Here is a 14,112-nt window from a genome sequence, read left to right as displayed (position 1 = left end):
TATGTTAAATAGTCTATGCTCCTTCTACTTCTGTCATCTTGTTAATATTGTTACTTCATATTTTAAGTAGAATATGACCATATATGGCAAATGCTACCTTTGACACACTCTTACATATGGCGAATCCAGCTCTTACTGTGTGTAATCCTATACTTTGTTTTTGACAGCTGCTTAGTTTTTCTGTTTTTTTTTATTTTTCTTACAGAACCAAAGGAGTATATCATTAAATGTAAGCACAACTAACAGTGAGCTAACAATGAAAGAACCCCATCAGCAACCCAAGAATTGTGACTCCCACAAAGTAAGCATAAAAACCAAAACTGATAAAGGTGTATTTGTCTATGTTTATTTAAAAAAGTTTTTACATAACATTTTTCTTTCCAGCAGAGCATTGCTTTATTAAAGTAAATTCAAATTATTTCCCAACTGAAAGTGTTCCAAGATGGATTGAAATATATTTAATATTTTAATATTTGTTAAAATACACTCACATCTTTTTTAGGCTTCTAAATCATTTTGCCATTTATAGTGTTTCTGAAAGTAGATTTCCTATTGTGCTGTGATACAGCATTCTCTTGCAAAGCAATATTCCAGATGATGAACTATGGATCTCTTTCAGCAATGACATATAAAGCATGACTGAACTCTGTGACCCGATATTTTTCTCAAGAGATTTAGTAATGTCCATTCCAGATTATATAAAAAAGAAGTGATCCTTGTCCATGGACCCATTTTAAAGACATGTTGAAGATAAGGGGATGTTGATAGCTTGGATAACTTATTTGGCCATAGTTTACAAAATGCTCACATACACTTAGCTTGTTTAATAAAACTTTTTAGCTGACAGTTTAATGTCATGGGTGTTTATCAGAGTCTACACTAGGGTTGCACAACTCCAGTTCTCGAGGGTCACAAACAGGCCAGGACTCCAGGTGTATCCTGAAAACAAGTGGTTTAATGAACTTGTAATGGAGATACCCTAGGCCAAGCTGGGATATCCAAAAACTGCTTGTTGTGTAGTCCCATTACATTGTAATAGTAATTTTGGCCAAAAAAGGATAGAAGTCCATCAAGCCCAACACTTTTTGTTGATCCAAAAGAGGGCAATTGTGATTTCAAATTGTGCCCCAAAAAGGGGAACACTTCCTTTTTTACTCCTGGATCATCAAGCTGTAGTTAATCATTTACTTATAACCTAAATCCTATACTTTATACATTTCTTTTTTTACCTTCACTTTTAGATGCATATTTTGTGCACTTGTATATATATACAGTATGTAGCATGCAGAATGCAATATATGTGAAAAAAATATTGGGCTAGATGTGTCAAAATGAAAACAGTTTTGACAGAGTAAATATCTTTACATATGTCTAAATAATTCGTTTTGGGGATAGAAAACCAGTAAATTAGCAAATATAATGAAGACTTGGCAACCACTTCTGCATTTAAACATTCTACTGAGGGAAATTTATACAAACACCATTTATATAAACTTCGAGTCTAATTTTTGTTGCCTCTGTGTAGGTGATGGACATGTTTTCAGAAGTATACACAAACATAGCCAGACTAAATATCCTATTTTCCGTGTTATCTAGATATAATAAAAAACATAGAAACATAGAATTTGACAGCAGATAAGAACTATTAAGCCCGTCTAGTCTGCCCATTTTTCCTGATGTGGAGAGTCAGACCTTAATCAGTCGTTGGTCTCGTCTTAGATTCAGGAGCCATATGCCTATCTCATACATGTGTAAATTCCTTTACTGTATTGACATCTACCAATACAAGTATATACCATCTACCATCTACCATCTGCTGAGAAAGCTTTCCTTAATAAAGTCAATACTATGACTTCTAGTCACTCTGATGACTATGTGGCAATTTTAAGCAAAAAACATGTAGGCATGTCTATGCAAAAGCTGGAAATGATGGCTAAAACCAGGCTTACACGTGCATGGCCCATCTATGGACTCCAAATATTTAATATAACCAAGGTTCCCAATTAGTATGCCATTTGGCCAGTAATACAAATTGGCCATCTGGAAACCCCATGGACCAGTGTCTGATGGCACCACACAATTACTTTTACTACCACTTGTCAGATCTGGTCTGCTGGCAGGTTATGCACAGTAAGGCTGTAAAAGGGCAAAGGAGCAGCATACGGTTTGGGTGTATCTGGCAGGCTGCCACACATATGTCAATTCAGTTCCAGGGCCAACTTCAATCTGTAGTCCAGCACTGCGTAAACTCATGAGAATTAATTCACGGTATGTGATTAAGCCATGTTTTCTAGGGTACATGCCCTTAAACGTTGCTGTTTTGGTTTATTGTTTGAATCAGTTATGACTGTCAATTATACAATTATACAATCCAGTGACACTTCACAAGCAATAAATATTACAGCATAATCCTCAATTACACTGAAAAATGTTATTATAATCGCAGTTGTAATGGCTTAACATTAATCAAATTTGAATGTCAAAAACAACTATTTAGAAAAAATCTCAAGCGGATTTTAAAGACCTGATTTCCTTATCCCACTTTGTTTTTTGCTATTACTGATTTTATCACTGATGTAATAAATATTATAAAAAATAGAAAAATAAACAAAAACAGATAATTGTATTACCTTACATGTAACAACATACATTTTGATTGTATAAAGGAATGTCATAGCTCAGGCAGCGTGGCACGATTATTCTAAATCCATAGAAAAAAAAACAAGAATGGCAAATGGTTTTATCTGTCTGTTAGGGATCAGATAAACATGTACATACAAACCCTTAAGAATAGACAGGGGAAGTTGAAAGGACTCTGCAGTAAAGTAGAATTTCTGAACTATAGCTTGCAGCAGCGGAATGTTTTTAAATGCCATTGTGTAGATGTAAGCTATGATGGCATTCATTTTCAAAGAAGGTCCAAATTGTTTGACCTTTAATTAAATCCATCAGGAGATGATTAGTTTAAAGAAAATCTGTCCAAATTTCTTGCAGACATAGGATTATATGTATGTTCTTCCATCTCTTTATGATTTGTAAGGAATTCTAGAATGGCACTGATAAATATGATAATTATATTTTAGGTGATTGATGGCAATACTCGTTGTATCCATCTCCCCTTTTTTAATTTCTAGTAGACAGTAAAGTTATTCTATGTTCGATTCTATAAACCAGCATCTTGTAGAAGAAATTATACTTTAAAATTCCCGTTGCTTAAAAATTGTGTGAACACGTGTAGGGAAATTATTTAACATTTAGAGCTGGTCATAAAACTACTCTATAAAACAAAAAAAATAATAATGTTTTATGTATAGAGGGGATTTGAAAGCCCGTTGCTCTCATGTAACTTGAATTTACTCACGCATCTGCCTGAAATGGAAAAAGCTAACGTTTATTTCTTAAAGTGAAAATAAAATTTTATACTTTTGGTATTAGGTAAATGTTTTAAAGAGATATTGTGTGTTATATCTATAATGATATATTGTATTTATTGTATTTATTTTTTAACCTAGTTCAGTTAACCTAGAATGTTATAATGCAGTATTAAAAAATATATATATAAATTAAAAAGGTTGCCTGGGCCAATCAACAACAATCAGCAACTTAACCATACACGAGAGCCAACTTAATGGCAAGGAATAGTCATAAAGATCTTGAGAAAAAGGAAGTTTAAGAGTAAACCCTTAAAATAACTTTGGGTTCATGAAGAAAAGACAAAGGTTCTTTTTATATCTCCTGTTTGAATTTTCAGAAAACAAGGTTTGTCTTTAAAGATACTCCTAAGTAGAATATCAGCTGATAGGCTGTGTATACGTGCTGATGCTGTAGATAAGTGCTGATGCTGTTAGTGTGTCTCTGGCAATAAGATGGGACTTAGAAGACTGATCTCTCAAGTCTGCTGAAGTGAAGAACACTTGTTTTGACAAAGGGGATCTAATTTTTTGTTCTCTAAAGTCCTTCCAGAATACCACAAATGGGGGTCTCTAGAACTGTACATAGTACTCTAGATGAAATATGACCAGAGAGTTGCCTCTTCTGTATACTAATGCCTCCAGCTATCTACCTTCAAGTCCTCAGAAATAAATACCTCCAAATTACTTTCCTTTGTTGTCAACTAAAATCACAGTACATCAGGACGATTTGATTTCATGTATGAGACATAAATAATATCACATGTTGTAGACCATATTTAATAATACAGAAAGCAGAACAAACCAAGGCTGATCAAGATTAAATGGATTTCTGCTTTGATAGAAAATGGATACTTCTACAAAATGAGCTACAGTATGTATGTGCACATTCCCATCGCTAATGTGTAGGTGAAAGAACAAACATTTTTCAAAAAGCAATATGGTTAAAAGTGTATTCTTCAAAAGCACTGGAGTGTTCCGCAGTGCAAAGCCTAGAGACCTATGGCAATGTTGGTATTAATTGATCTATATAGAGTTTAGCCAGGAAACCAGCTCTACAATGATTGGATAGATATGCATTGTGGTAGAATGACGGGCATCATGAGAAATATAGTTCCACAGCACATGGAGAGCAACCTGTTTACTACTCTATTTTCATATGGTAGGATTGTTCATCCACATCGCTCTATATCCTCCTGTCTATTGGTCTGTGTCAGGACACCATTGGAATAAATAGATTAGTAACACATGCTACATGTCTTTTTTCCAGTTTCTTATATTACTTTCCTTTTCTCATAGTAACATAGTTCATAAGGTTGAAAAAAGACCAAAGTCCATCAAGTTCATTCCTTCTCTTCCTCATTTTCCACCCATATTTCACTCTCTTCCCATTTAACATATGCAGTCTTTTCATCTACAATTGTGATCCAATGAAAATTTATTTTCAGTGTTTTTTTTTAGTATAAATATTTTATTTCCATGTCCCCACATTTGTTTTTTTAGAATCTGTTCATTGACATGTTGTCACGGGGTCAGGTAGCAAAGGAGGATCCAACTGTGCATATATGCTCTAAATAGAGAAGTCCAGTAAACGGTCCGTGATCAAGGGCAATGGCAGGCAGCGAGGTCAAATGTATCCGAGGTCAAGGCAGGCAGATTAGATGCAAAAACGGTTAAACAGGTCCGGGGTCGTAGGCAGGCAGATCAGAATCGTGGTCAAATAACAGGCAAAGGTCAGTACACAAGGCAATATAGAAATAGCAGTTAACAGCGCACCCAAAAAGCATAACACTTTGAACGGGTAAAGATTTGTGATACAAATGGGGCTTAAATAGGAGACGGTACTCACATACAGGCCGCGGCGTTGTGTGCGTAGCGTACGTTGCGTCCGTCGCGTGACGTCGTCGCGGCCGACGCAGACCTCAGACGCGTCATACCCGCGGTCCCGGTGGTTTGCGTAGAGGACGTGCAGGCGCGATCCCGGCCGAGGGTGTGGAGGCAGGACTGTCCTGCCGATGTCGGATCGTGGCGGAGGCAGAGCCGCGACTCTGACGCGTGTGCACGGCGTCGGCGGCAGCGACGGAGGAGCCGGGAACAGGTGAGCCGACGTGAGCGCCAAAGGTAAGTGCCGCGGCGGCGCGCGTGACACATGTATACACTTGGCGCCAATGTAAATTTTCATAAAGGAATTCACTCACCCTATGTCACTGCGAATAAAAATAGACCTCCTGATTTATGACCTCTTGTGTGATAGGTGTTATTGATAGTGCCCATGTAAACTCATTATAACAACTTTAATATTGACCCTGCAAACATCACACCATGACGGTACAAATTCATGACTCACAGAATACACACAGGATAGGTGAATACTCATAGCTTTTGATTATCTGTATAAGTCATTGAATGACAGAAGAACTGAGGAACAACACCATGAGCTTGTGATTCAACAGATGACATATAGAATACCAGAACCTGAGGGACATTAAATCTTTTTCTTAGGGTCATGACATCCATGACTAGTAACTGGCAGTTTACCGGCCACTGCCTAAAGAAGTAACACCGGCTTTCATACTGTATATGTAGCAGTTTATTTTCTATATATATCATATCCTGGTCATAGCTTTCCCCGTGGAAGCTTATATAAGAAGTATATGATACGGACCCCCTTCAAAATGGTTATTGCTTTGCTGCATACATTTTTTATAAAGCCTAAGTATTGACCAGGGATAATGTTTACATTCATTTTTAACATAATACCACACATAACATACTTTAATACCTATGTGTAGAATGTGTTCAGTGCTGGCGCCAATTTCAAGCACTGTAATATCTCACAATCCCTCTAGTGTTGGTCAGCTAGTTTTCTAGCATGTAAGATAGGGTCCATGGCTGTCCAGATGTGCCCTTCAGGCACCAGTTAACACTGAAGAAGTCTCCCGGACAAAACGGGTTGATTCTTTCTGATCCTATTGGGCTTCCATAGAGAGAGAGAGGTGTCCGCCTGCCTGTGCCAAATCTAATCTGAAAGCACTACTCACCGGCATCTTCTATTGCATATGCTTGACGCTGTCTGTATGCCAGTTCATCTCTAGCGGTGTGGACTCTACTCCCCTTAGACTACTTCGTGAATAGCCCTGTCTTTTGTTCTATCAGCATTTGGATTCAGTCACTGCTTGTACATCCAGCGTGCATTACTGTTCCTACTACAACATTAAACATCATCATTTTCGGAACCTACTTTATTGCTTAGTGTTCCTTATCTGCCTTTTAGTTTCGCCATCTGTATTATTGGAGCCACAATTATCTCCATTGTTACTGCCTAGTAAGTGTATTCATCCCCCATTTTTAGTAAGTATTTTTATTTCCCACTTTTACATAACACATATCGGTGTTCTATGTTAGGTCAACATTGCGTTGGGTTTATTCCTCTTCTCTGTAATCTTGACTCAGGTTTTGTGTACTGTTTTTGAACCCTGCTGCAGTGTGACCTTTTTTTCTATAGGCCACCCCTTACCCTCACTTTTCGTTTGTACCAGTTACCACTGGCATGGTACTGCCCATTGACACATACTGGTATTGTCTCTCATTAGACTGTGTACAGTTGGGCCACATTTAAGAATTTTAGATATCAAATTATGCCATTTCCTTCGAGCTTCAATGACTCCTAAGTTTCAGGGCCTCTGGGTGCTTGTCCGTTGAGGATAATCCATCACTTGGTGTGTTACATTGTATTATTAAAGCCAAAAACTGGAAATCTATGTGCATAGCTTTCGGAAGACATGTTCACCCATGCTTTAGTTAAAATGCTCATTCTTGAAGATTTGTAAATTTATTACAAAGCCTGAAACTTTGACCAGCCAACCAAATCATCAAGAATGTTTCTTAGCAACAGAAGCATTTCAATTCATAATTAACTTACAGTGCCAATCAGACCAATGCAACATGGAAATTGCTTAAATTTATGTTTTCATTAGCCATCTTCTGGATCCCTTGTGTATTTCAATTTTGTAATGATATTACAACCAAATATGTTCTAAAAATGAATTTAGTTATATTTATTTATATTTATGATATATTTTTATGGATGTTGGTGATATTTCCGGAAAAAATAGTCACAGTAAAACGGAAAGCAAACCGGAAACTGAATGTGAGAAAAGTTAAATACCTAACAAATACTTAGTATTCATGGAGGAATAGTGATGTCTTTATACAGAATTAAGCACATGTGATTAATGGGGTATATTTGCATTTATAAAAATAGTAAAAATGGTTTAGAGAAAGCACTATCTAAGTGAATTTATGATTGTATCTGTTTTTTTTTTTGTATTCTTGGACTATAGTCCTGAAGAACCCTTAATAGATCTAATTCTAGTACCTCCTTAATGTTGCCCAATGATATTTAATTTGTCTCATATATTTTCCATATGAACATGAGAGGCTGACATCACAGTTTCTTGTATTGCCATTTTTTGTGTATATCACCTCTACCCAGCTACAAATTTACATGAATCTGACCTTAGTGCACAATGGGGCAAACCTAAGCCTATGTAACACCCTCTGGCAGTCCAAAATGGCTGACCTGGTATCTTTGCGTCTAGAAAATAAGCCCTGGCCTTTCTAACAGATCCAACTGAGCTAATTAAAGAACAAACTTGCCATATGCAATGCCATTGTGAAAACCTTTAGTATTAGAGTGCTTTAGGACCAAAGCTCAAACCTCAATTATGAGGGATGGTGAGGGGCATATTAAAATATTAAATAATAAAGTGGAACACACTTTGTGACGCTCAATGATCACAAGTTTTCAACTGTCTTTGTAAATGGTCTTATCCAGTCATTTAAAGATTTCCAGCTCAAGATGTTAACAAAAAAAGCAGAATTATTATAAAACACAGAACAGTTTATATGGTTTATTGAAAGAGTTCATACATGTTGTTATATAAACAAATGGATTTATGTATAAAAGGCAACATGCACTAAATGCGATGAGTAATGAGACCTACATATGGTCTTCGTGTCATCATGTAATGAGCCAGTGGCACAATAGCAACAATCGAGCAACCTTTTCTCTGAAGCAAATCTGCAAACTCAGATAGCTTAAAGTAGCAAGTTGTATTATGCATTTTGCTGATTTGTGCACGTAAAGTGCATAATAAAGTGTAATGCTTCTACCTGGCCACTGGGGGCATAATTGCACTGTGAGACAATCCAAAAATGAAATATGGGCATATAAAATGAAATAAAGAAGAGGTGCTTCTGGGTTTGCATGTACAGTACATAATATCGTTACATAGACAAGCGGTCTTTATCTGGATCAACTGTCATTGGCAATAATTTTACTTCTTAAAGAAAATCTACTGATTATCTAATTGTTACATTAATAATAAAAGCAATCCTTTCAAATAGTAGTTTATTTCTGTAATGTACTTTTAAACACATTTATCAAACATCAACATAAAATTGAACAGGCAAAACAAAATAGTAATAGTTTATACTCCGCTATCATCCATATTTGTCAGAGTAGCTGCAGTTTTCAAACCCTAAGTGAGATTTACTGCATGTAATAAACAGAAGCATATTTATAAAGATAAAAATAAATTGCAAATGTGGTTTACCATGTGGAAAAGACATTTAAGTGAGTGACATGCCACAATAGGCAAATGGCCTTCCCATTAGATGAAATATACATGTATATTAATCTGCTTTGTTATCAGATATGACATGTCAACGGCTAAAACAAATATATATTCTACTTTTTATCATGGATAGTCCTTCATCCAAATGGGCAAGAATATTTTTATTTACTGATAAGGAAAAGTCATTAATACGTGATACAACATTGCACCACTGGCTGGAATTTAAGTAAACCCTGCACCTAAATGTGTCCCTCACAAATATTTTGGGTTTTTTTATAAATAATTTAATAAATAATTAAAAATATGCATATTGTTTGTACTTCTTAAAAAGTTGAAAGCTATAAATCAAAATGGCCGCGCATAGATGGATCTATACATCTTAAACTTAAAGTATAATTATGGAAAAAACTGTTTTCTGGCTCATGAAAATCAGTATTCCATGGCAGTAGCCATATGTCTTTTAATCTATAGATTGAAAATTGAAAATAAATATTTTTACAATAGAGTCAGTAAAAGGAGAAAAAGGCCTTGCTCTTGAGTTGATCGAGGATGATCTGTAGAGGTTGTTGGTCATTCAGATGGCTTGATTAGGAACGCTTGTTATCGTAACCCAATCTACAAGACAGAGATAGAACACATACAAATTGTTAATATGCAGCTTCCTGAAAATATTCTATTTTGCAAAAACTAGACATGTTCTTTTTTTTATGAAACATCACATAAAAACTGCACTTTTAAATGCAACCACATTAATTACAATGGGAACCAAAGAAATTATGAAGTTTCTGCTCTCCTACACGAGAATGTTTTAATGTTTACTCATTCAATCTTTCCAATCAGATTGAATCCAAAGGTGAAAAAACTTGATATTTGAAAAGTGAACTATGTCTTTAAACTATAGCAGAAATAGAACATTCGTAACTCATACATCTGCTTGGTATCTATGAACTAGGAATTGTCCGTTCAGGTTTTAAATGCCACTTTTGCCTCTTATCTACGTAATGCATTTTTAATTATCATGCTGTATTAGTCTTCTTCTGGAATGATGTTCTACTTACAAATTCTGTTTGGTGTTTGAGGTTTGAGCTTAGTGTGCATTTAGTTATTTGCTAACACTTTACTAATATCTTTATATCCCTTTTTAGGCTGGAGAAATATGTAGGATACATCACAACAACTCAACGGTAAATCAGAATGTGAAATTGGAACCAAGTGTCCAGGTATCTTATGCATGATAGTCTTGCTTATGTCTATACTGGGGAACTTTCCAGGTTCAACATTTTCTCTTTCTCCCGGGATGGTAGTGGCATTTTGTCATGAAGCCACTTCTCCAGAAGTGCTTTGAGTAGACTACCATGGGAAGTTCCAGGTATTCTAATTTTAAATGCTATGTTGTATCTGGTGCAGTATCTTTGCTTATGTGGATAGATGTTTATTTCGTCCCATAAATATTATCAATGAAGATGGTACATGGTAAATGTACCATTGGTTCCTTTGTGATTTGTATTCTGAGGCCAACTGGGTATCCATTAAATATATCTTTCTTCCTGTTTTCTGCATTTTTTATAAAACAACTTCATAACACAAAAAGTTTAGGATCCACCAATAAGGGCTTATAATCATGTTAGTAAATACTAGACTTGTGCAAATAGACCAAAACAATTTAGAATTTTTTTTTTACTTTCCCTTTTGGTCCATTTGTCTTAATTATTTTGGCCTCCCGGTGAACTTCCGTAAAATTGTGGAGCCATCGGTCATACCCTCTGCCCAGTTCCTCCAATCGGGTGAGAGTGTGTGCCTGGAGGCACCACCATTTTGTGGAAGTTCACCAGGAGGCCATGTCCAGAGACAAGCAGATGAAGAAAAAAGACAGAAGAACAAGAAGATGCAAAAGAAGAAGTGGAACTGCAAGGCAAGGAGACATCCAGAAATCGCATGATACAGAGTGAATAGGAATGTAAGAGAATGTGTGTCAGGCCCTATCCAGGCTGCGGAGCTGCATGTCTTTTGTTTCCCTGTCTTAATGTGGTCCATTTCTGGATTTCCGTATCTTCTGTCCAGAACCTCTGATTCCTTGATTCCAGTCTTGCTCTTTGCTTCAGCTCTGTTTCCATTATAAGGTGTGCCCCACCCGTGTGTTCTGTTTGTCTCAGTCAGCAGTCTAAAGGTATGTCTCTCTGATATGTGTTTAGATTTCATGTTTAGTTTGTTTAGTACCTCTGTGGGCAGGGCTTAGCGTTAGGATGCACCAAAAATTGGAGTACTTTGGCGTAGTGGGGGGCTAAGCGTACTATGGCCATAAGATGTGACGGAATCTCCAATTATTATCACATAGTCCTAGGCTAGTCCTGTATTTATGTATGCCTTGTCTGTTGTGCTCCTTGCTCTGTCCCCCTTGCTTGCTTTCCTACTCCCAGCCTGCAGCATCATGCACATGATTATAGTGCTATGTCTCATGCCTGCTCCAGAGTGCCTGCAGGATATCTCCAAGTTCTGCTCTGTTCTGGACAACATCCGCTGCTATGTCAGGGTGCTGGTATGTGGCTGCGCAACCCTAGATACCCACCTGGGATAGTGCAGTCGCCCTGCACCAGGCCCTGCCCAACTCTGCTACTGTGCAATAACTCCTGAACTCCATCTTTGGGCGCTCTGGGTCATTACAGTTGTTTGTATGGACTCAGTTTCTGACAACGTGAATGAGAATGTGAGATACAGTGGGTGAGAATGTGATAGTAGTGTGAGTGAAAAAAAACAATTTGCCAATTTCACCAGTTCATACGAATGTCCAAAAACAAAGAGGGACCCCAAACGAAACAAACAAAAACAGAGCAAGGAGCTTTGAATTTTCTTTTGTTACATTGGGGGTCTCGCCTCGTTTTTTGGCATTTGTACGAATTGACGACATTGGCAAATTTGGTTTGCACAAGTCTAGTAAATACCATCTGGTAAACATAAAGCAGGTGTAAACAGAAAATGTAAAATTAAACTTAACTTGTAAAAACCACATTTCCTTTAAATATAGCTAAACCAAATATCTTGACATTCCCTGTTCCAGCGTGCATACAACATGCTGAATTATTATTCCACTGACGACTGAATAGAGTATTTCATATTATGACTTTCATTTGTATTTTTTACTCTGGCATCCTGAATAAATCTGTAGTTATATGACAAGAACATTACTAATAATGCACCAAATCTAGACAGAAGACACTTGTGACCGGGGGGAAATTTTAGAAGATTACATTTCTTGATGGAGTAGGAGTCAAAGGTCATTGAATTTATTTTTTTTGGTGCAATTCACATTTTGGTATAACAGATGTGTTAATCATCTTAAGTTCAATCAATATTTTGTTTCTCATTTCAATTTGTATTGAAGTATTAGAGGAGAGGTACATTGTTAGCCACAAACTAGCTCCAGAATTATTTTATGAGATTTGCCCCATAGTCTCCATGTCAAGCCTTATGATAGCCTTGTAGCATTGTAAAAAACTTAACTGAGCTAAATTACCCTGTATTGCACCGTTATCATTGTTTGCATAACCTATACAATTGGGGCGATATATTGAGTTTTGTACAATAAATTGGGCTAGTTAAATACTTGGGCTAACGTGGTGATTCCCTGCTGATGCTGGTCTCTATATGTTGATCTTATTGTCCATTGGATACAGAAGCCATGCTTAAATTAATTACTAAAACTTAGAGCAAACATATATTCCTTGTAAGAGCTGCGGTGATATAGTGGTATCAATATATATATATTGATTTCAAAAGAAAATATGAAACCATCTTTGCTAAGGGAGAATGCAGGGGATGTTTACTATTCTTTATTTATCTTGGCAGCAACTTCATGGGCCACCGTGGATAAAACCTGAAGATATAAAGACAACAAATGAACAAAGAAATAACAATGGAAATGAGAATATTACGGAAAAGTCACTGTAAAAGGAATTGTTAAAAAAAAACTTTAAAGTTTGCAGGCATCTTCAGTTTCTTTTGAGTCCAAAAAGCATGAAGATGTGCTACGTTTCTAAAGCATGGTATTTGTATTGTTTTGGGTTTGTTTTCTATTTTTCCTTCATTTTCACTAAATTATGAATGTTTGTAAATTAGTCTCCAAAATAAATTCAGATGAAAATAGATTTGTTAATAGGTTTTTAGCAATAATTAAATGAAAAACATGGGTGTATGATGAAATGCTTTGTAAGATAGTGGCTACTTTTGACACGTGACACTAGATTGTTTTATGGGTTTTTTTTGGCTATAATAAATTTATTTGTTTTCTACATTTGGTCACTATCAAGATAACTTATTTCAGTGTATTTCTTCTTCAAATGTCCATTATTCGGACATAAAGCATTCTTTGTTCAGAAGTTATTCTGCTTAATGGAAACTTGCTTTACAAGCTGAAGTGTTGTTCTTTCATAATGCACAACATTTTCAGATGCCTACGAAAGAATGCCTACAAAGTGCATTATTTTTCTGCATCCAAGCTGAGTCTTAGAATGGACATTCCTACTACTGCTACTATTCATTTCATACTAATGTACGCTTCCTGCTTTCAGTAGAGGTTGCCATAAGGGAGCGAGAGAATGAGACAGTAACTAAAGAAAGTCCAGAAAGAATGAATGCACCAATGCAAATGCAGTAAAATTTATTGGTGTCCATGCAAAATTTACTCCAATATGTATTTATAAGTCAAAAAATAATTTTGGGGACTAAACTGTTATTTGAATGTTTCACAGGGTGAGACATATTTATTGTGCATTACATCATCTAAACAGATTTTGCAATCTTGACCTATAGCAGCCCAAAATAAATTTAGTATGAAATGTAACCACACAAGATCTAATATCCAGTTAACTTTTATTTTTATAATGACATAATATGTCCTGACCTTAAATGTAATAACTGATTCTTGTGATCTAAGGTCCAGTTGCACAAATTACAAAATAGATTAGATGACATCACATCTTATAGGCAAATTAAATGAATATAAACTAAGTTGTCCTTCCAGGGTAGCCATAGATCCCTCTGCCAATCTATACCGTACTGAAAACCAG

General features: G+C 36.1%; 1 protein-coding gene across 1 annotated transcript in view; it reads left to right on the top strand.

The window, feature by feature from the left end:
• Positions 1-14,112, top strand: part of LOC149276246 (leucine zipper protein 2-like) — a 115,299-nt gene that overhangs the window by 80,270 nt on the left and 20,917 nt on the right. Inside the window, exons 10-12 of the mRNA XM_089503814.1 lie at positions 206-301; positions 10,195-10,269; positions 12,893-12,990. Coding sequence (XP_089359940.1) covers positions 206-301; positions 10,195-10,269; positions 12,893-12,990 — 269 coding nt within the window. The remainder of the gene's footprint in view (positions 1-205; positions 302-10,194; positions 10,270-12,892; positions 12,991-14,112) is intronic.

This window comes from Sceloporus occidentalis, unplaced genomic scaffold (assembly GCF_023333645.1).
Source record: "Sceloporus occidentalis isolate IW3139 unplaced genomic scaffold, rSceOcc1.0.p SCAF_243, whole genome shotgun sequence".
Taxonomy (NCBI): domain Eukaryota; kingdom Metazoa; phylum Chordata; class Lepidosauria; order Squamata; family Phrynosomatidae; genus Sceloporus; species Sceloporus occidentalis.
Note: the sequence above shows the minus strand (reverse complement) of the source record. Positions and strands in the feature narration are given on the sequence as shown.